Source organism: Erpetoichthys calabaricus, chromosome 15, assembly GCF_900747795.2.
Source record: "Erpetoichthys calabaricus chromosome 15, fErpCal1.3, whole genome shotgun sequence".
Taxonomy (NCBI): domain Eukaryota; kingdom Metazoa; phylum Chordata; class Cladistia; order Polypteriformes; family Polypteridae; genus Erpetoichthys; species Erpetoichthys calabaricus.
In genome coordinates, this window is record NC_041408.2 from 18,593,045 (window position 1) to 18,616,327 (window position 23,283).

A 23,283-nucleotide genomic window follows, 5' to 3' on the forward strand; every position below is an offset into this window, starting at 1 on the left:
AAACTGATAGTTTTGATATGCAGAGAAATGGATTTCAGGTATGAAGAGCCTTGCTTGGACATCGAGAAATGGAGCTTTTCACCTATAAATAATATTCATTATATATATATATATATATAAATAACAAACGTGATTTTTTCCGTTAGCATCTTATTAAATAGAGATGGGCGTGTTAATCTTGCTATCCGGAAGTGAATGAAATGACCGCTTCTGCGAGTTTTCAAGCACACTGGATGAAGACCTACGAAAACTTGGAAGCTTCACTGATCTTTGACATCATATATAAGGTAAGATTATTCACGTTTTGTGCTTTCTGTACATTGCTTAAGTGTTTTTTTTTTTGGTACATATTTAACTTGTGCAAGTAATGTATTATATAATTAAGATACATTGTGATGTGAACTAATTAATCAATTAATTGTCCTTTCATTCTTTTACTTAACCTGCTTCCTATGGTCTCATTAATAACAGTGCACTGTTTAAAAATGCAGAAATATATGCATTTGAAGCATACAGTAAAGCTATAACAAAATCCAATACTAATCAATTTTTCCATCCAGCCACCTTCCTAACCGACTTATATAGGACAGGGGACAGCTGAAGCCTATGCCAGTCCTTCACAGGGTGAATGAACACACACAGGCACACTCTCTCTTCCTCACACACACACACACACACACACACATCAGGGCCAGTTTAGTGTTACCCACCCACCTAACCTGCATGTGTTTAGACTGTGGGAGTAAATCCACATGAACATGGAGAGAACATGCAAACTCTGTGCAGGGCACTTGGGACATAAACCTTGGTCTCCTTATTATGAGGCAGGAGCAGCACCACTGAGTCACTCTGCCATCTGATGATATTCATTATAGAAAAATGAATTCTCTAATTAAATAGCTTAGTGGTTCTGTGGAATTGCAGGTAATAAAGCCTTACAGAAAAGGCATATGAAAATATTTAAATAATTCAGTTAAATATGAAAAAGCTTCTGATATAAATCTTGAGCATAGAAACAAAAGTTTTTTTTTCTTTTTCTTTCTATAGTTAAACAAAATATGCATTTAATTTGAGGATTCTACTTAATTGTAATTCATGCTTTTCCACGCTAACATATTTTGTGCAGTTTCTTTAATCCTTCTGGATGGCATGATTGTTCAGCTCGGTGCCACAGTGGCAGTGCAGAGACCAGAATTCTCATCACAGGTCCTCCCTGCGTGGAGGCTGCATGTTCTCCCTGTGTTTCCCCAGGTGCTTCTCCCCCACAATCCAAAGACGTGCAGGTTAGGTGTATTTGCCAATACTAGACTGGCCCTGGTGTGTGTGTGTGTGTGTGTGTGTGTGTGTGTGTGTGTGTGTGTGTGTGAACTGAATAGATGCTGTTCCTGCCTCTAGTCCTTGCTTGGTGGGATAGGCTCCTGCTACCTGCAACCTTGTCCTGATTTAGAAAGTGGATGGTTAAATGGATGGATGACATGATTGCTTTGTGAGAGTTACTGTATACGGCAATGGGGTCTGTCAAATTCAGATAAACAATCAATGAAGTAACCCACAAGAATACAAAATCTTAGTTAGACCTGAAGCCTTTCAATACAAAACAACTACTGAAAATGTAGTGAGTACAAACAACATAACAAGTATGTTAATGAGTTAACGTATTAGAATACAAACTTTAAAGATGACAGGTTCATTCCGAACTAACAACATACGACTGTAAAATCATGAAATTCAGAGGTCAGACAATGTAACGATGATCCTCTGATTAGAGAGCATGCTGGCCTTGTAGAAGAGCAGGGCCAAGATGGGCTCATTCTGTACACTTTTTAACGGAAGAGAGAAATCGATCTTTAAACCAAATCACATTTTTTACAATGCATTAAGAAAAATGTTTAGATGTTACATTGTACAAGTCAAAATGACTGTGATTGTAAACTTGGATAAGCAGGTTCTGTAAATGAGTGGATGAACAAATAAAATAATTTAAATTTCACATATTCTTTAATTTGTCAGGAAATGGAAAGAACAGAAAATTAACAATATATCTAATTGATGTTTTCAGATACTGTATTCTTGTGGGAGACACAGCTTCAGAGTTTTGGGAACCCCAATTTGCACAGGTTAGTAGAATCAACTCAGTATGGCTGTGGTGTCAATAGCAAAGAATAAAACACAAATTAGGGAATCGCCTTTGATTGCACACAAATAAAGATATAATATTTAAGGAATGTAACAATTGCCTCTAATATATTATAAAACCATATATAAATTAATTTTGTGGCATTAGGCCTGTGTTATTGTATTAACAGCAATCAATATTTTAAACAATAATTTGAAATTGTTTTTTCTTTTGGCTTCTAGAAAGTAAACTATGGAGGAGAACTTCTTGGGTCAAAACCAAACAGTAACACAGACTGGAGAGAAAAATCTGTGATCAGCTGAGGAAAGAGATCTCCTGTGAGCAAACATCTAGCTCTCCATGTCAAGAGAATCATCTTCTGTACGAGAGCGAATCCCTCAAAGAAAGAGTGTGGAGGACAGTTAGAGACCCCCCTTCTACATCAGAAAAGCAGCACCCCCAGAAACAACACCATAAAGGGCAGAGCGATAATGGAGAAGTGCCACCACATCATGGCATCGGGCCCAATAGTACAAGAGATGGTGAAGAAAGCTTTAGGCAGCTGCCCTGAAGGAGGGGAGATGGCAGAGAAGTTTCAGATCACTCAGTCTGACAAGAATAAAATATGAAGGCAGAAAAACAAACGTGGAGTACGTCAGAATCACAAGCTGTCAACTGAATGTATGCATTTAACATTTGGTCAGAGTTTGTTAGTTATTTTGAAAATGTTTATTTCACTGATTCATTATTGCATTTTGAATGAAATATTGTTTTGTTTAATAAAAAAACTACACTGACATTTATAGTTGTAATATTCTGTTCAATAAAAATATTTTTTCCTGAATTGTGTTTTTGTATTATTTTTTCTCTCTTATTCACTTTTTTGCATTTAAAACTATTTAGTCTTAGTCCCAGTGGCGTGCTACATACATAAAGCAGTCACACTGGTCGTGTGGTGGGGCCTTAGAGAGGAGCAGAAACAACTCGAGAGACAAATCAGAATTGTGTTAGGCCACTGACACTTTACTGTTCGTTAATAAGAAAACCTTCATACCTTGTTAGCAATCAATCGTTATTGCTAGGATTCCTTATATTAATTTTTACTTTTTATAAAACTCACATTAAGTTACTAGGCCTTTGATTTCCTACTTTTCACATAAAACTACAATATTGTTAATCATTATTAATGTTTTTGTAGTGACCTAATCCTCCTGACAAATTTCTCTTTCCTGAAATTGCATCTTCCCGCAAGCCTCAGAGGGGAAGCAAAATTTACCTTTAGAACAAATTGAAATTACTTAAGCAACAACATTTTTAAAAAGCAGAAATACACCAATTCTGTCAAATCAGCCCTGTCTTTGTGAGACTTCAGGATGTTTGCAGGTGTGCCCTTCGATCACAAAAATGCACAAATACAACATAGAATTTACCAGCAAAACACACTGACTTTTAAAATTTGAAAGCCTCAGATCTCAGCTCATGTATCAGACATCAAGACCTGAACAACAATCCATCAGGATTAGAGCTCGGCCTAACAGTCCACCTCATCTTATCTTGGCAGTGAAGAGAAAAGGAAAGAAGGAGAGGATGCAGGAGTGACATTAATGATTCAGTATAAAATTTAAATGTCTGTATAGTTTAAAAAATTCACATCTATCTGTTTATTAAAACGGTAGTGTATCCAGCATGAAGTATTATGGTGCTATAGCCTTTCAACAAACAATGTGCTAAAACCAGGAACCTACTAAGGTTAAGATTAATGGTCAAAACAAATATAAACAGAAAAATATTTTAAAAACAATCACCTTTTTGTGTGACAAAAGTGCCAGTTGTGTTACAAAATTACCCTTTTTTTGGCATGTTACTTAAAAGCCTGACTTGTGTTACAAAAAGACCCTACAAGTTACAAATGTTCCCTGTGCTGTGGTACAAATGTGCCTTAAAGTTACAAAATGTCCCTACTAGAGTTACAAATGTTCCCTGTAGGTTACAAATGGGCCATTTAGTAGTTACAAAAAGGCCCTAACATCCATCTATCTATCTATCTATCTATCTATCTATCTATCTATCTATCTATCTATCTATCTATCTATCATAATAATGTGTCTATCTGTCTATCTATCCAGATTCTCTTTATTGTAGAAATACTACTGAATCTGTAAAGAAAATCAAAGATAGCAGACAATTCTGCAGTAGTGGTGTAAGATGTCTTAGCTCTGTTTGTAAGTATTTAAAAAGTCTTTTTGCTGTACCACCTGATACTGTGATTGACAATAAATTAGAAATGTTACATAAGAAAATGAAAAAATGCTTTGTATCAGTGAACAGATCTTTGCAGATCCTAATAAGAAAGCTGAATCTTTGCGTATTAAAACAGATTTAACATGTAAGGCCAGTGCAGTACACAAAGGAGAGGAATTTCAGACCTGGCACGGTGCCTAGATTATCCAACATGTAAGGAAATTATAAATGAGAACGTAGAAGAGGGAATAACCACCATGGTAATTTTACAACCCTTCTTCATCTTTTCACATCAACTCTTACCTGAAACATTTTTGCTACAGATCTTTACCCCTTATCCACCTGTGTTTGTCTGTACCTACTGTCATTGTTTCACTCTGAATTTTCAGGTAATGTGTTGTAGGTATTAAAATATTGGATTTTAAGCCACATGGCTGCCAGTTTAATTCCCTCCTCAGACTTGTAGCCTGATACTGAATGAGCCACTTAACCTGCTGGTTTTCATGCGGTCAGAAATGGCTTATAAATAATTTGTAAGTCAGTTGGATAGAGATGTCAGAAACATGTACAATAAAAATAACACTTGCTAGATTACAATCCTCTTTCCACAGTTATTACTCAATCCAGCATCGCGCTTCGCCTTTCGCGGCTTCACTCCATCGCGGATTTTATATGTAAGCATATTTAAATATATATCGCGGATTTTTTGCTGGTTCGCGGATTTCTGCGGACAATGGGTCTTTTAATTTCTGGTACATGCTTTCTCAGTTGGTTTGCCCAGTTGATTTCATACAAGGGACGCTATTGGCAGATGGCTGAGAAGCTACCCAGCTTACTTTTCTGTCTGTCTTGCACTGACTTTCTCTGATCCTGATGTAGGGGGATTGAGCAGGGGGGCTGTTCGCACACCTAGATGATACGGACGCTCGTCTAAAAATGCTGAAAGATTATCTTCACGTTGCTATCTTTTGTGCAGCTGCTTCCTGAAATGACATGCTGCACGGTGCTTCGCATATTTAAAAGCTCGAAGGGCACGTATTGATTTTTGATTGAAAAACAAACTCTGTCTCTCTCTCTCTCTCTTTGTCTGCTCCTGACGGAGGGGGTGTGAGCTGCCGCCTTCAACAGCTTTGTGCCGCGGTGCTTCGCATACTTAAAAGCAAACCGCCCTATTGATTTGTTTGCTTTTCTCTATCTCTCTGACATTCTCTGCTCCTGATGCGCACTCCTTTGAAGAGGAAAATATGTTTGCATTCTTTTAATTGTGAGACGGAACTGTCATCTCTGTCTTGTCATGGAGCACAGTTTAAACTTTTGAAAAAGAGACAAATGTTTGTTTGCAGTGTTTGAATAACGTTCCTGTCTCTCTACAACCTCCTGTGTTTCTGCGCAAATCTGTGACCCAAGCATGACAATATAAAAATAACCATATAAACATATGGTTTCTACTTCGCAGATTTTCTTATTTCGCGGGTGGCTCTGGAACGCAACCCCTGCGATGGAGGAGGGATTACTGTAGTACTCCATTACGTTTTTTGTTTTCCTTTTTTTGTGTTTAAAGGATGGCACTGATAATCTTTGTGATTACAATAAGAGAAGAATTTCATGAGTCATTGCATCTTATAGAGTTCTGGGGAGATCTCTCTTTGTCTTTGACATGTTTTTGGTTGGTCAACTGATATTTGCTTCAGATGGGTTTCCCTATTTGATAATGTATTTCACCCTGTAGGGTTTATGAAACCTTGAAGTCTTTCTTTATTCAGTGAACATCAGATGTGGCCTTTTGCTTTTAAATTAGATCTGTAGCCAGTCAGTAGCATTTTCGATTTGCCTTTAAACTGGAAGCACTTACTGGATCTGTGTTTAAGCTAGCCTGTTCTTGATGTTAAGTTTATCCTGCTACTCAGCTATTTTAAATCTTTCTCCATGCTTTTGTCATTCTTGAGGTTGAGGATGTATTAGGTCAACCACAATTGTGTGTTCTGTGCTAGTAGGTAAAGATCACCTTCTAAAAAAACTAATTCCTGGTTTTAAGAAAAGAATCTGATTCCCAAATCTAAAAATGAGAAACGTAGAAGGTTAACACTTGAAAGTTCTAATGCTGTGGGTTATTGGGCCTTTACATGGTTTCCAATGTAAATTATCTGATAATCACTTTCCCAAGTAGCAGAATTGTACTCAAAGGAGAAGCCCTAGCTTTCCTGATGTAAACTTCCTATTTGTAAGATTTAAAATAACTCAGGAAGTTGGAAGGTTTAGTTTTGAGTCAGGGGATTTGTAGACCTTTTGTCAGCTGCGTCCTGTAAGATGCAAACATAGTGTGTGGAAAGCATCTAGTTTCAGGAAAATTACTGGTAAACTAAAACGTACTGATTTTTGACATTACCTCTCAAAATTCACTGAAAGCTCTCTCTCAGCTTTTCCCTTCTGTGGAAGACTAATGCTCACAAACCAGGGCCCTTTCTTGTTTGCAAGAGGAACTCTGCATGAAAAGATGTTTGTGTGCAAAATCAATTTGTAGAGCCCCTTCTTTGCACTTTCAGTGACTTGTGCAGTTTGCTATATTTTATTCTTCCTTTTCCACCCCCCTCGATTGCATTGCCTTCTGACAATAGTTACAATTGAGATCCACATAAACACAAACGCACGCATGTGCTTCCTTCCCCTTTCTAAATTTGGTATCCTGATGCATCAGTCACATATCATCCATAAATGAGTTCAGGATTAGGAGCGGAAAACAGGGTTTGAGAGCGAAGTAAGGGAGAATAAAGACTTGTGCCTCTACCTTCTCTCAAGTGAAATCATGTTATTGTGTAGATGATGTGTGTAGCTGCACAAATCGTGTTATTGTGTAGATAAGTGCTGTGCTATATGCACATATTCGAGCTTTTAAAGGGCGCTGTAGGCACCGTCTACTTTTTCAACGGACATCCTTTATTCCAGGGCTAGAAAATGATTTTAAGAGCGCAGGCTATTGACAGATTGATGTACTGTATGCATTTTAATATCTTTCTCTGGGGGTTTCTCTTGGAGCTTAATTATGACAGTTGCTTGAGAATGGGACTTGATCATACATAGTTTTCTTCCATATTAGCAGGAAAACAAACAATTTATTGCTGTATGAAATCTGTAAATGATTTAGAAAGTTTATTCATACAACTAACTATGTATTCTTAGAAATAATTATTGGGGTTTCTGCTATGCTAAGAGAATGCAGGGTGTAAAAAATGCCAATAAACACTTATTTTTGTGAGTTGACTATGGCCTACTCTCTTTTTAGTAAATGTAAGTTTGAAGTGACACAGTGCTGTATATTAAGGAGGACATACATTGTGAAACGTGGTTGACCTGCATTAAATTTTTGTTTTTTATGCATGATGCTTTGTAAGACATGCCATTCGTCAAAATATTTGACTGCTACTTGCCCTGCTTGCTCAATAGCCATGTTTTATTTTTCTTGTCCAACTGTTGTTTTATTTTTGTTTTTCTGATACAGTATTATGTTTACTTGGCTGCTATGAATGGGAGGTGGTCCTCATTCCATTTATATATGAAGTGCCTGGTCTATTCTAGGGACCTGAGAATCCGTGAGTTTCCATGCTCACATTCCCTTTCTGCCAGACTCAAGGTGATGCTGACCTATCTTCAGCCTGCCATCTTTTTATGTGGGCCAGTCCCTCTGTACCCTGTATTTAAAGATGTGTGCTGCCTATTTTAGTTGTCATGATAGTAGAACCCTTCAGTGCACAATGTGTGAAGTATTAATACTGAGCAGATAAGTGAAACCTTTAGTCACTGAGGCTCAAAGTTCTGATTTTGAGGGCAACGTTTGGAAAATAATATTGGACCAGATGCTGGTGGGCCTAGTTGATACACATAATTACTTTGTTACAGTAATAATATAATTTTCAGGGCTTGAATTTTAGCATTGTTTTTGGGGTAATTCACCTCTTAAACCTTGCAGAATTGAACCTAATAAGGCACAAAAAAACCTATGAGCTTTCAAGGCATAGTGTATTTAATTATTGCCACTTTTATTCCATTATGCAGTTAGTTGGGAGATGAAAATCCATTGTTCAGACATCCTTCAAGTGCACAATGATGTGACCAATCATCTGTCAGGTGGAAGCATTTTACCTTTGTGTGTCATGCATTTAAGCCACCAGAAATGATTTGGAAACTCTTAGCTCCTTAACAAAGTGCCATACATACTATAGTACTGATAAAGAAACAAAAACGTCTCATTCATCCGTGCATTGTTAAGAATGTGGCTACTGTTGTTCATCTATCCTTCAGTTCATTTACTAACCAGCTTCTTCAATTCAGGGTCCCTTGGTCGTGGATCCTGTCATGGTCAGATCCTGCACACATTCATCTACAATGGTGACAAAATGAGCTTCTCCATATGCTCATTACAAAATAATATCTATTTAGATACTGTTAGAAAACTTCCACATTGGTCAGACATTCATGTGGCTCAGCTTATAATTCTTTGAGGCATGAGGAAAATCTCTGCAGCGATACCAAAGTAATGTGTTAATGAGGACAAGCAGTTAGCATGGCTAGTAAAACAGCTTACTGTATTACTGAAAATTGATCCGCACACAGTAAGTTTGTGTTATTCATTGGGTTTTTGAAGCCAAAGTAATGTTGTTAATATAACTACTAAAATGTGACTAACATTGTGAAAGCACATACAGTTTGAATGGCACAGGAGTGAATAAGATGCCAGCTCCAATTAGGATTATTTACTGCACTTACAGTCCAATCAAGTGGCTACTTCTGTATTAATGCACAGGAATAAACAAAATCAAAATCTAATCATTTATCTGAGGTAGCTTGAAACAACAAAAAAACACAGTTTTGTAGGAATGCTGAAATAATAGTAATAATAATTTCCTCCGGGCGCTCCGGTTTCCTCCCACAGTCCAAAGACATGCAGGTTAGGTGGATTGGCGATTCTAAATTGGCCCTAGTGTGTGCTTGGTGTGTGGGCGTGTTTGTGTGTGTGTCCTGCGGTGGGTTGGCACCCTGCCCGGGATTGGTTCCTGCCTTGTGCTCTGTGTTGGCTGGGATTGGCTCCAGCAGACCCCCGTGACCTTGTGTTCGGATTCAGCGGGTTGGAAAATGGATGGATGGATGGATAGTAATAATAATTTTAATAAGTTGGGACAAACTTGAAAAAAGAGGGAATGATTTGGAAAATTAAAGTATCAAGTGTTAGCGAAATTTGGAATTTAAGATAAATTAGGTAGTTTATGATAATCTTATTATTTTTTATAAACCTTATGTTTCAGTTGTGCCAAGCTAATAATTTTTTTTTTTTACTTTTACTTTACTTTTTATCAGTCAAACAAGAAATGCAAGCCCTTTTGTGCTTTTTAAATATATACAGTCAGCCCATGCGATTCATGAGGGTTAGGGGTATAGGACCACTGCAAATGTGAAAATCCATGAATTTGCTCAGCAACTTAGGCTAACAGAGAGATAGGCAATAACTAAGCTTACCTGTGAATTGAAAAAACAGTAACATCCACTTAGCCCACCGGAGTAGCTGCTGCAGTGGCTTCACGGATTTCCTGCTCTTTTTTTTTGAGATACCTTACTGGTAAGCAACTGTAGCAGCCGACTTCGCTGAACTAAACATTTGCAATGACGCAACATTTTCTTGTAGGGTCATCACTTTCTTCTGTCTCTTTGTAGCATTTTCAGAACCACTAGAAAACACAGTGTTTTGGAACTATGATTATATGCTTTGTTTATTGTAGCAAATGCAGTGCCAAATGTTATGAAAAACATGAGATAAAACGATCACTGTACAAACAGATCATGTGTATGTCAGGGTATCTTCTGAGATGAAGATGCATGGCATCCACTAGGCAAAGTGTGTAGTTATGCAGATTTTTAGTGAACTGTAACGTTTTACAAAATTTAACACATTATAATAAATTTGTGTGTATATTTATGATAGAAAATGATTAATATTTCATATGTTCTATACATTTAAGACTTAGTAGACCTTTTTACTCTTCTATACATTTTCTAGCATACACGCATCAACTTACAGTTTTATGTAATAGGTTGCTAAATTCACAAAATTATTTACACTTAAAATTAATGACAAACCCATGAATAGATGGTTCTCTAAATCGTAAACTCATGAATTGCAAAGGCTGGCTGTATAGTCTAAATCAAATAAACAATCACTAGCAATTATTACTTTAAATATAGTAGAATGTTACAAGACTGCTTTGTTAGTGGTAAAGGGAGGCTTGTGAGAGGTCTTCGATTCTTAATGAGATTCATGGCTGAAAATCCTGACACTCAGATGAAAGCAGACCCAACCAATGAAAACAGATTTGATTGATACTTTGGGCTTCAGATTTACAGTATACAGGGATGTGCAAATATGAAAGTGTTTGAGTTGGAGAAATCCTGTATAGTGGGTAGTTACTCATATTTGGTATGGCCTGCAACACAAATGTCAAATCAGAACAGTTTCTCTTCTGTTAGATATTTCTAGATGCCTTTCTGCTTTATACAAGTGTGTTCCTCTTGGTCCGAGGTTCCTAAAGTGATGGACATGTATTACACTTATGTCCCATCTAGCATCTTCTTAATGTTTCACTTAACATCCTCCTTCTTTTGTTGTCTCTCTATGCAGGTAGACTTGGAACCAGAAGGGAAAGTCTACGTAGTAATTGATCTGTCTGGTTCTTCAAGTGAAGGTAAGAATCTTTGTGTCTTTTATCAAATATTTCCTGCACCTTGGCTTCGTACCAAATACCAAAAAAATGCTTGTTGATCTAGTGTAAATGATTTAAGCTTAGGGTTCTGGAGAATACCTGAGTTTACATCTGCATCTCAAATGCCAGTTTGGCGTTTATGTTGGTGTGCATGATAGAAAATACTTTTTGGCAGTGAAATATGTAAATGTGGCCATCAGTGTTGTCTTGCTATTTAAATAAACAGCTCTAGATAGTAGGTAGTTGTGTCACATAAAGAATACAGCATCTCTCACCATAAGAGGATAAGATGTAATTCTATCTAATTTTTTAAAAAAAATCATTAATTTGGCTTTAGTTTCTTTTAAATTATAGAAAGGACATGTCTATTGCATTTTTCCAGATGTGAAAAGAACAAAATGTATTTATTTGACTAGTGAAATTCTTTATGGTCTTTTACTGGCATATCGCGCTCCAGCCTAGGTTTACTTGTTGTCACTCTGTTGCACAGCTGAAGCCTAGCTCTGTCATGAATCATTGTCCAGGCAAACAGTATAAGCTCAAAAGTAATTCTATGAGTTGCATTTTAAAATTTCTAAGTTACAGTTAAAAGAAGGGCAGACCTTCCAGGGCCAGTGCTTGCATCAGTTCAGCATGGTTCAACTGTGGTGGTTTGCTAAAGTATAAAATAATAAATATCAGACAAACCAAATCTCTCCATTTTACTTGATCTAAAGCTGTTAGGGTGCATCCAAGTGCTTTTTGCTTCCTGTCAGTTAAAGCAAAGTGCTCTTAATTGACATTTTAAAGTATATAGGATATTGCTTATTTTGTAAATCATGTCCAGAAGTTTTTATTATTTTCATTTTTTCCATAAGAGTTAAGTAATTGTTAAAGACAGACATATTTCAGTATCGGGCACACCTCCTACACAAGGTCTACTGATAGTTTCTGACATTAGCAGCTGCTTTGTTTCTATTATGTATTTTTTGATTAGGTCTAGAAGCCCCCTAAACTGACTTGGCAGCATTTGCTGGCCTTCACTGTCAGCTACATCGAATTTGTTCACAGCCTCCAAACACTATACTGTACATTCATATTAGTAATTGTATCTTAGTCATAGATTATACATGTCTTTTTTATTACGCATGTTTCCATTTTTTGTTTTTTTGTTTTTTTTTTCTGAAAATATTTAGGTTAATCAATCTTATCACTGCTGTTGTGGAGCAATAATCAGGTAAATGAGACACTGGATGTGTCAATGGCAAATGTAATTTTAATTAGAATTTGCTGTAATGTACAGAGCGTAGACACATTTTTGGTATATAAGATGGATAAGTTCATATCTTAACCTGCTTTATTATCCATTTAACTAGAGTGTTTATCATCAAATGTTAATGCATAATTTTAAGTAACATTTTTTAATACTAGCCATCCCCTGTGGCTCCACCTGCATAGAAGTGAAACAGGACAGTGAGGAGGGCCCCGCCCGGCTCCCCACTCCTGACGTCACGCTTCCCCCTCCCCTCGGCCCGCAGCCTCTATCTCGGATTAGTGTGAATAAATCGCTCCCGCAAGCACACTATGAAGACAAAGGTCGCAAAATCAACTGGAATGTTCAAGCAAATTATAGAAAAAAACCCGATCTAAATCCGTTAAGTAGTTCTCTCGTGAAAGTGAACAGACAGACAGACATTGGATTATCTATATATATAAAAATGGAATGGGTGGGTCGTCGGGTGGGCCTTTTTTTCATTCCGTCGTTTTTTTGACGTTTTGAAAATGTAGAATGATTATTTGATTTTTTTGTTTTTATTTGATCGTGTCTATGTAGCCGCCGTCGTAATAAAGTATCGCTAAAATCGTCATTTAACGTAATTTATTTTTGACGTATAACGTCGCCGTCGTCGAGGTCAGTGATACCACTGCAAAAAATCTGCTTACGGTTGAAAGACACGCCCTACTCACTGGACAGTTAAAAACACCAATCAAACTAACGATGACATCAAGTATTACCCAATCAAAAGTAGGAAAGGAGGCATCTTCATAAAATGCGTGTGGGATGATTTGCATGAGACGCTGCTTTAAAAAAAAAATTATAAAAAAAATACGGGATAAATCCCGTCCAGTATTGATTCAAAACGGGACGCGCAATTTCATTCTCAAACGCGGCACGATTCCGTATTTTAAAGGACGGGTGGCAACCCTACAGTGCCAGGTAACCACCCATACAATCACATTGTGATTCAGACTAGGAATGCAATGAATGTAATTACCCCGATCTACATACAAGGCGAAAGTCTTGCAACATTCAAAGATGATGGTTTGGGATAAGTACACCATACAACATAAAAGAGCTTATGAAGCCTTGAACCGAAAAAAGCAACATCTCAGAGATCGTAAAAAAAAAATAGGAGCTAATGTCGTTTTACTCGCTGTAGATTTTAGTCAAACATTACCAGTTATTTCACGAGGGAGACCAGCACATCAACTCAACGCGTGTTTAAAATCCATGCTTCTTCCACGCTCGGTTATATGTCGCGTGTTCTCGGGTAGGTGCACCAAAAAATGTATACATTTAAGCATGTAATGGGCAAACAAAAAATGAGGTATACCCGAAGGCACAGCAGTAGTACTTAATGTAACTTTACTTCTTAAATGTTAATGTTTTACTGTTTAATAATTTATACGCTTCTTATATGTTGTTCAAATTCTTTTATCAAAATACCACTGACAGCGCAATGCACGATAACATCGAGTGAATACACCATACGCATCTGCCCACGGCCGCCCTGGTGTGCGCAGATAGGAGTTGATTCTAAAATAAAATAAACATAAAAAGAGTAATACATTCATCACCCATAAAACGGATAGCAGACGTGACGTATTATATGTGTACCACATTTCAAGTCAATACGTGAAACGGTTTGCAAGCTACATGTGATTGAAAATCCTGGACAGACACACAAATTGCCACGGTAGCAAATTACAGAAGAAGATTTTACTGTTTAATAATTTATATTTATATGAAATGTGCTTCTTATATATTACTTCATATTCTCATATGATAATGATGTTAATGTTTATATTGATTTCTGTGTTATTAAAACTGCATGTATGTGTGTATATGTATATATATATATATACGAGCTGTATATACCCGGCGTTGCCCGGGGCAGAAGTAACCTAATCGGTCAAACACTTACATATATACCAAAGTAAACCTAATCGGTTAAACAGCTTCATATATACAGAAGCGAACCTAATCGGACAAACAGCTAATCTATATACATAAGCAAACCTAATTGGTCAAACAGTTACATAAATACAAAAGCAAACCTAATCGATGAAACAGCTTCATATATACAGAAGCGAACCTAATTGGTCAAACAGTTATGCATGTGCAGAATAATTTTACAAAGATTATGCGTGTTAACAATCATTAAAAAGAAAAGATTGAGGAACTCTTCTTCTATATGTGATGAAGCTGGATGAAGCTGACTTGACGAAGACGTAGGTGGCATAGATCGGTTTTTCTAAAACAGAAGAAAAAAATGAGTATCTATTATTATTTTAAATTAGAATGAAAATGAGAACCTTGATTAGAGATAGATTATCCGTATTAAAATATGTGCATGAATAAACTTTTGGTAACTCTCTAGCAAAAGTTTATTCATACAAATTGGCATGGGATGGCTTTGTGAAAAAGTAAAAATTAGATAAAAATAAATTGAGAATGCGTACTTCGATTTGACTGAGATTATCTGTAATGATGAAAAAAAAGTTTAGTATGTTTTTTTTTCCATACGGGAAGGATGTAAAACCTTACATAGGCACCCTTCAGCCCGTACTGAAGGGTACTGTCAGATTCTTACTGACTAAAAAACACCCTTTTTATTCCACAGCTACCCCAAAAACCACTATTAGGCATTACTTTGGGGTGGCAGTAGTTTAGTTATGAAACAGCTGGGTCCTGAAAAAAATCTGTCTTATTAGTGGCTTCATCACATATAGAAGAACAGTTCCTCAATCTTTTCTTTTTAATGATTGTTAACACGCATAATGTTTGTAAAATCATTCTGCACATTCATAACTGTTTGACCAATTAGGTTCGCTTCTGTATATATGAAGCTGTTTAACCGATTAGGTTTACTTTGGTATATATGTAAGTGTTTGACCGATTAGGTTACTTCTGCCCCGGGCAACACCGGGTATATACAGCTCGTATATATATATATATATATATATATATATATATATATATATAGATATATATATATATATAGATATATATATATATATAGATATATATATATATAGATATATATATAGATATATAGATATATATATAGATAGATATAGATAGATATTACAACAAACAGAGCTCAACGATAAATGCAGCATGTTAAAAAAGTGTTTACTGTTGCATGGTTGTTAGATTTGGTATAGATTGTCTATAGGACACATTAAATGTGAGGGATAATACAATCTGTCTCTTTGGAAATTTAGCTAATAAGTATTAGTTATCAAGAAGATGAAAAAAATAAGGAAGCAGAGAGTTACAGTAGGTGCTAGTAAACCGAACCAGTCTGCTTGTCCACCCAGAAAGGCTGGCTCTCAACAAATCCCACCCTTATGTTAATATTTTATAAATGTCAAACACCAAACATAGGTATCTTTTTGTAAGAAATAGTCATTCATCCATCAGCTTTATCAATCAATTTATTTTCTAGTGCAAAAGTTCAAAATCTGAGCAGCAACTGCACAATCAGTCATTTATGATAAGAAGCATAAGACTTGGGTTTTTGTGTCACCATGGCCGAAATAGCATATCATAGTTTGAACGATATAAAAAAAGTAAGTGTTTAAGATGAATAAATTGCCCACCAATGATCGGCAGTTAAATTTCCAATGTAGAGTATTTGTCAGGCACTATAACATTTAAAACATATTTAAATATAAAATGTAAAATATATATATTTATTTATTGATATATAATATAAAAACACATTTATTTATATGTTCATTTTCAGTCTTTAATATTCTTTCATTTTGATAGAGTTTACTCATTTGTACATGCTCATGCACACACATACAGTATCTACACTTGTCCATGAGGCTCAATTTGTTGATTTTAGAATGTGTAACATCTGTTTTGATTAATTATTAATAATCATGAAAAGCTTTACATAGTAGTAGAAAATAATGTAGTGTTGAATTAGTAATATGACTGTACAATGTTTATGGTTACATTAAGTGTTAGAAATAGACTCCTGGGCATCTGTTTGTGGCACATGTGATTACATCCATCTAGTTTATTGCACTGATGTTATCCTTAGTGATGAGGAACCCCATTGAATTTGCTTCCCCTCGAGTTCAACAATATCATGGAAATGTTCGCGAACTTCACTAAACTCCACAAACTGCTTTGAACTCTGTGGGGAAGAGGAACTGAACTACTGTAGTTGTGAGTGGATTATGTGGTGAAATGGTCCCGAAGGCTAAGGAAAAGTTTGCTAACCATGCTTGACCTATTATTGACCTATGATTTGAGATGTGAAGCAGCAGTGCTGGCCACTGAACTGCCCTGCCTAAACCATCAAAAGACACAGATGAAATGAATACCACAAACAAAATACAACAAATGGCCACAAACTAATAATAAGTAAATAAAATGTAATAAAATGCTCACAGACTTCCCATCATAAGAACACATTAGTCATGCCATGAAGCCATGGCAAAGGACTGGCAAATTTCATTGTTTCAATGTTTCCATTTAAGGCTTGTTTTGAGTTCTTGCTGGGCACATAGGTAATTTGTATGCCTAGTTAGCCATGCTGTGCTGGTTTACAGGGATAGTATTACAGTATATACAGTATCATGTGGCAATACTCCTGTCGGAGAGTTTTTTTGTTTGTTTTTTAAACGCATGCAGGATGGAATCAAAGTTTCTCAACCTTTGTGGCTTTTGGACCCAATTTTACTTTTTTAAGTTCACAAATGACACACATACAGAAACTGAAAGAATAGTGTGGTTAGAGACCAGGAAAAATATATTGCAACACTGTCAAGTGCTTCGGTGGAATTGGGGGGTATTTTGGAGCTGAAACATGAATTTATTTCTTCCTCTTGTGTTTCTGACCCAGCTATGGCAACGTAAGTGCCAGAAGTGATTCCACTCCTTTGAGCCCTTGAGCAATGTCCTTAACCTGCGATTGATCTGTCCTGGATATGATGTTAACCTGCATCCATCCCTGCAAGCAGATACTCCAACTTGCAGGGAAAACTTGGGGGTTGGTGGCAGGGTTGGCACTCCAGCCACTGTTAAAAAAAAAAAAAAAAGCCCTCACACTGTTCCATTTGAACTAGTGTGGTGCTGAGGTGTCACCATTGCATGGCTGGGCACAGATCAGTGCATACCCTCAACACCTCTCTCTCTCTGTGTCTCTCTCTCTATGGTAACAATCTCACAGTAGGCATAAGTTCTGTTCACGGCTGCTACAGCTCTGTGATGTCACACTGCAAAGCATCATAGGGTGCTTGAAAAAAAAAATGATTGCCTAACCTTTCCGGAAAATTTCCAGGACAATATTTGGTGAACCAGGTTATTTGTGTGAAAAATGGTTTGGCAAATATCATTGATCAAAACAAGTTATCATCTATAGATGTATGTCTTCTTGTTGAGCCATATGAAATGACTGCTGATGGCTGAGGCACTTTGTTTGTAAACTTGTTCAGACCATCAATACTGTCAGTCTGCTACACATCTCAACAGAATAAATATTAAATAATAATTTCTTATACTTCAGTTAAACTTCCACAGCACCAGAGGTTCAGTTTATTTTTACAATACAGAGTGCTCATCTCTGAATGCTTACGCTTGTTTACAAAAATACTGAACAAACAGTAACAGGACAAAAGACCATACTTGTAAGCGTATATATTCAGTTCATTTCATTTTACTCTTACTGAACACACTTCCACTTGAGAGCCAAGCATAGTCATGGCAGATTAAAATCTTTTTAAATATACAGTAATAAGCTGATGCAAAGATCTGTATAACTTACATCAATTTCACCTTAACATGGAATTTAGATAACATAAATTTAGTAAAACAGAACTCAAAAAATGTAAGAAGTTTAGATAAGAGTTGATATGAACGGTGGTAACAGAGGGAAGAAAAAACGAAATCCCCAGTTTACAATGTTCCTGGAAAGAAAAATACTTTTAAGGTAAAATGTCAAAGTCAAAATCTGGATGATATAGGACTCTCACGGGGTCCTTCTGTAGTATGAAGTGATACTGACTTGTGTTCAAAACTGTCCTATTATTTAATCATACACTTGTCACATTTAATGTCTCAGTCAGCGCAGGTGTTTTTCATATTTCAGTTGTGGCATCAAGTACCACACCATGATAATAAAGAAAAATTAAAATGCTTATATCCTGTAATCTCACTGTTTGCTGCAGGATTAGTAGAAGGGAATGATTTAGTGCAGATTTGGGGCATTTGACATGTAAGATATGCATGGGATTCCGTCTTTCGTAGAACATTTCATCTACAGATTCTTGCAACCATAAATGATCTTTTTTCCATCGTAATGTTTCTTAAAATGTTACAGTGAATAGAGGAATACAGTAAGGTAAAAGTTGTTATTCAGCACTAAAAAGTGCTGAAAAGAAAAAAAAAGGTTAGACATAAATGATATAAAGAAGGACAATAGAAATGTGAGGGATATAAAGAAAGAAATAAGGGGCCTAAACAAAAAAAATGAGAAACAGCTTCAGGATATAAAAGACCTGGTGATATGTTGAAGTACCACACTCACTACAACATTTACAGAACTGCTACAAAAAATTGAAGAAATGATACAGGAAAATGCAAGTATGTTAGGGAGTAAAATTACTGGCTGCGCTGGAAGATAGATCTAGAAGGAACAACATCAGAATTGAAGGTCTTCCTGAAAAATGTGAAAGTCCAAATCCAGTGTAATTCATAGCAGAACTATTCTCTAACATAACTCGACAGCCTACCATATACGTGGATCAAGTGTTTCCAAACCGAAAAGCCTAATTGCCCATTTCGACTTGATGTTACTTTTCAGATTGAAAGAGGAGATTATATTTGAAAATAAGTGCATTCGTATTTTCCCAGATTTCTCCCCTGCAACATCAGATACAGCCTCTTATACCCTGCCAAACTGAAAGTGGTTATTGAAAGTCAGTTTTACATTTTTAGTTCTACGGATGAAGCAGATACAGCGTTAAGAAGACGGATCCCAAAATTCTTTTGAACTATTCAATCATGAGTCACAACATGTTCTGGCAAGGCAAAGAAGATTCTACTTGAAGCTTTCAACCTGGACTGTTTGTAATGCGACATTTGCTGTAATTGTACATTATATTTTATTTCCTTTTCGGCCATCCTTTTTCCCCCTCTTTTTTTTTTAAGCCTCAATTATATTGATATCACTTTCATTTACATGTACATTTACATTTACATCATTTAGCAGACGCTCTTATCCAGAGCGACTTACAACAGTGCTTAGTAGTGCTTTCATTAATTATATGTACATTTTGGCTACTTATGGCTTATGGATACATTTTGGAGTACAGTAATCCCTCACTTACCGCGGGAGATAGGTTCCAAGGCCGACCGCGATAATTGAATTTCCGCGAAGTAGGGACACCATTTTTATTTATTTAACGTGTATTTGGACGTTTTTAAACCCTCCCTGTATTGTTTACAACCCACCCTTTACTCTATTAATAACAGGGACAACTGCTAAGCAATATGAAATCAGTAGATAAGTTTACACTTACTGTATAGCGAAGTACACGTAACTATATATGACGTGATGATGGTGATGAATATGCTGTGCAGTAAAAATGATGACACTTGTCTAACGCCTGACTTTATTGAAAAGAAACAGGCTCGCAGGCTCGCTCGCTCTCAGCTGCACGCGCACTCTGGCGCTCTCTCTCTCTCTCTCTCTCTCAGCAGCACGGGAGACCCCCCTCCCCCCTCTCCTCTCAGCTGCAGGCTCTCTCTCTCTCTCTCTCTCTCAGCAGCACGGCTGTTCGTATACCGAGTGTGCATTTGTGAACCGAGGTTCCACTGTATATTTAAAACCCGCGAAGTCGTGAATCCGCGAAAAGTGAACCGCGAAGTAGCGAGGGATTACTGTATTAGGGTGTTGTACCGTGTTAGCCATTATGGGTGTAGTGAGAAGTCAAGTAAAATGACACTTTTTATTGGCTAACTAAAAAGCTTCATTGACTTTTCAATGAAATTTCTTCCATCAATTATATGTACACTTTGGCTACAACAAAGTAACCAGCTTTTTACAGTTTTTTTTTTAAACATGATACCCTTGGTTTATTATATTGGGACTATTTCAGATCATATCCTTGGAGTATTGTATTTGGACTGTACCTTCACAAAAGACCTCAGTTTTAATCTTCTCTACACCACTGCTGGGGTGGGGTTCATTTCATTCTAGGCATGCTCTGTCTCTTTGGCATGTCAGAGGACTGGGACTTCTCAAAGTGTGGTTTGCATCGCTTACAGAGGCAAAAAGTTTGAAGGAAGGAAGAGAAAGAGAGCAATGCTGTTTCTTTTTTTTTATCCCTTCTACCTCAATAACCGTAAGTGCCAACAAAACAAAAGGCTCCATAACTCCACCCGGCAATAATATATCTATGTCAAAGCTATCATATGTAACAATATACCCACTTAACCTAAGACTACAAAATGTCAATAAAAGTTCAGAAACAATTTTTCTATGACCAAATAGTGAAGTTTGTGAGCTGGAATGTCAAGGGTCTTAATCATGAATTAAAGAAGAAGAAAGTACTTTTTCACTTAACAGGTCTAAATGCCAAGATAGTACTGTTTTACAGGAGACTTGCTTATTAAACAAGGGCCAGTTTCAGTTGCAAAGAGAGTGGTCTGGCCAAATTTTTCACTCCCAACTATACAAAGAAAACTAGGGGTGTGGGAATCTTAATAAATAGAACTATTCCATTTGTAGTGTCATGTGTAATATCGTATTCTGAATGATGATATGCCAAGGTGATGGGCAATTTATCTATTACTAAAGTGATTTTGATTAATATCTATGCATGTAAACATGGATGATAAAAATTTCTTTCAAATGTATTTGCATTCATCCTTAATGTGAACATTCACAAAATTATAATGGCTGGAGACTTTAATTGTGTTTTAAATCCAGACCTGGATAGATACTCAGATACAATGGCAATAACATCTAATACTGCAAAGATAATTACACAATTTGAAATGGATCATAACTTCTCAGACTTGTGGAGGTTTTTAAATCCTAACCTAAGAATATACTCCTTCTCACCTGTACATCATTGATGAGCAAGAAGTGATTATCTCCTCATAGACAAAAATTTTTGCCCACTATGAAATCTTCTAAGTACAACACTGTTGTTATCTCTGACCATGCCCCTCTGATCATGGAGCTTAAACTACTGCGTCCTACACACTCATCTCGTAAATTGCGTCTTAACCCCCTGTCATTAGCTGATGAGAACTGTATAGAATTCATATCCAAGCAAACTGATTATTTTCTTGAGACAAATCCATCCTCAGTGGTCTCAGCAGGTATACTCTGCGAAACTCTGAAGGCATTTTTAAGAGGACAAATTTTTCATATCTTTCTCACAAAAATAAATTGGAAACCAAGAAGGTGTCTGAGTCAATCAGCGGAATTACCAGAATAGATCTGTAATGAGAATATAAGTTTAATGTCACTGTGCTCTGTACAAAAAATATTTTATAAATCCACTCACATATACAGGCCAAACTTAGCACACAGGGACTCTCAACATTTAGAACTGCTAGGCAAGCATTTGAAGAGAGAAAGGGACAACTACGAAAATGGGCATTGCACTATTTCTGTATGTTAGATTTGAAATTGAATCCTCTCCTTGCCTTGTTTGGAATGGCATGATTTACCTAAGTGTGGGCCTGCACGTGGAAAAAACATTATAAAAGACTTGGACAGCAGCCAAACACCTCAAAGCCAATGGACGGATGGAAGATTACGTCATCCATCCTGAAAACCTTCCAGAGCAGCAACGAAAAATGGCAGACTGTATACATCGCGATCCCATATTGTCTTGCCATTTGGCTTCCTTTGTCTGTAATGCCGCATAAATCGTAATTAAAGAAAGCTGTTATTTTCTCTTATGTGATTTCTTACCACTGTATCATTATGGGAGGGATATCGCCTTTTTACATTATATCTATATAGTTTTGGGTTACCTAAAACGCTGCAATTACAAAAGAACTTATTCCAACCAGGGAGCTAGTGACCCCCTAGAGGAAATAAGATCTACAATACATTAGGTCTTCAAATTAGGCACTTTATAGGAAAAGACAGGTTTTGTAATCAGAATTTAACCTCTTGACTACTAACGAAATGGAACAGCTCATCTTTAAATCACGACATCATTATTATGAATAAGGAGTGAAGACCAATAAGATCTTCGCCCAAGAAGTCCACAATGCAATAACAGCAATTACTGACATAGGCGAACATAAAATTATTGACTATAAAAATATAACTTACACATTTAGAGAGTATAAATCCTTATATTCTACTCCATTTAAAGAAGGTAAGACACAGTCTAATGAGTTTTTTGATTCATTACAGATACCACAGCTAGCTACTCTTAGCGCTATGGAACTGGGTATACCTCTGACACTTTCAGAATTACTAGGTGCTATAAACTCACTTCAAAGTAGAAAAGCAGCAGGCCCTGATGGCAACCCGGTGGAATTTTATAAAAAAAAAATTCAAACAAGTTAGCTCAGCTATTAGTAGCAACGTTTATAGAAGCTAAAGACAACAAAACTCTACCTGAAAGTTTTTGCCAAGCATTATTATCTTTCCTAAGAAAAATAAGGACTTACTACAATGTGCATCATACAGACCAATCACTCTTCTGAATAAAGAAGTTAAGATACTCTACAAGGTTCTAGCCAGAAGGATTGAGAAAGCACTTTCTTCTGTAATATCACAAGACCAAACTGGATTTATTAAAGGCAGACACTTCTAACCTTCGACATTTGATTAATATAATATTTTCATCTATTAAATCTAACACTCCAGAATCTTATTATCTTTTGATGTAGAAAAACATTTGATATGGATGAATGGGACTACC

The 23,283-nt window shown here is 36.5% G+C and overlaps 1 protein-coding gene across 1 annotated transcript in view; it reads left to right on the plus strand.

Moving 5' to 3' along the window:
- prkcea (protein kinase C, epsilon a) overlaps positions 1-23,283 on the plus strand; it is a 309,249-nt gene that overhangs the window by 109,012 nt on the left and 176,954 nt on the right. The window contains exon 2 of the mRNA XM_028820989.2: positions 11,022-11,085. Within this exon, the coding sequence (XP_028676822.1) occupies positions 11,022-11,085 (64 nt within the window). The remainder of the gene's footprint in view (positions 1-11,021; positions 11,086-23,283) is intronic.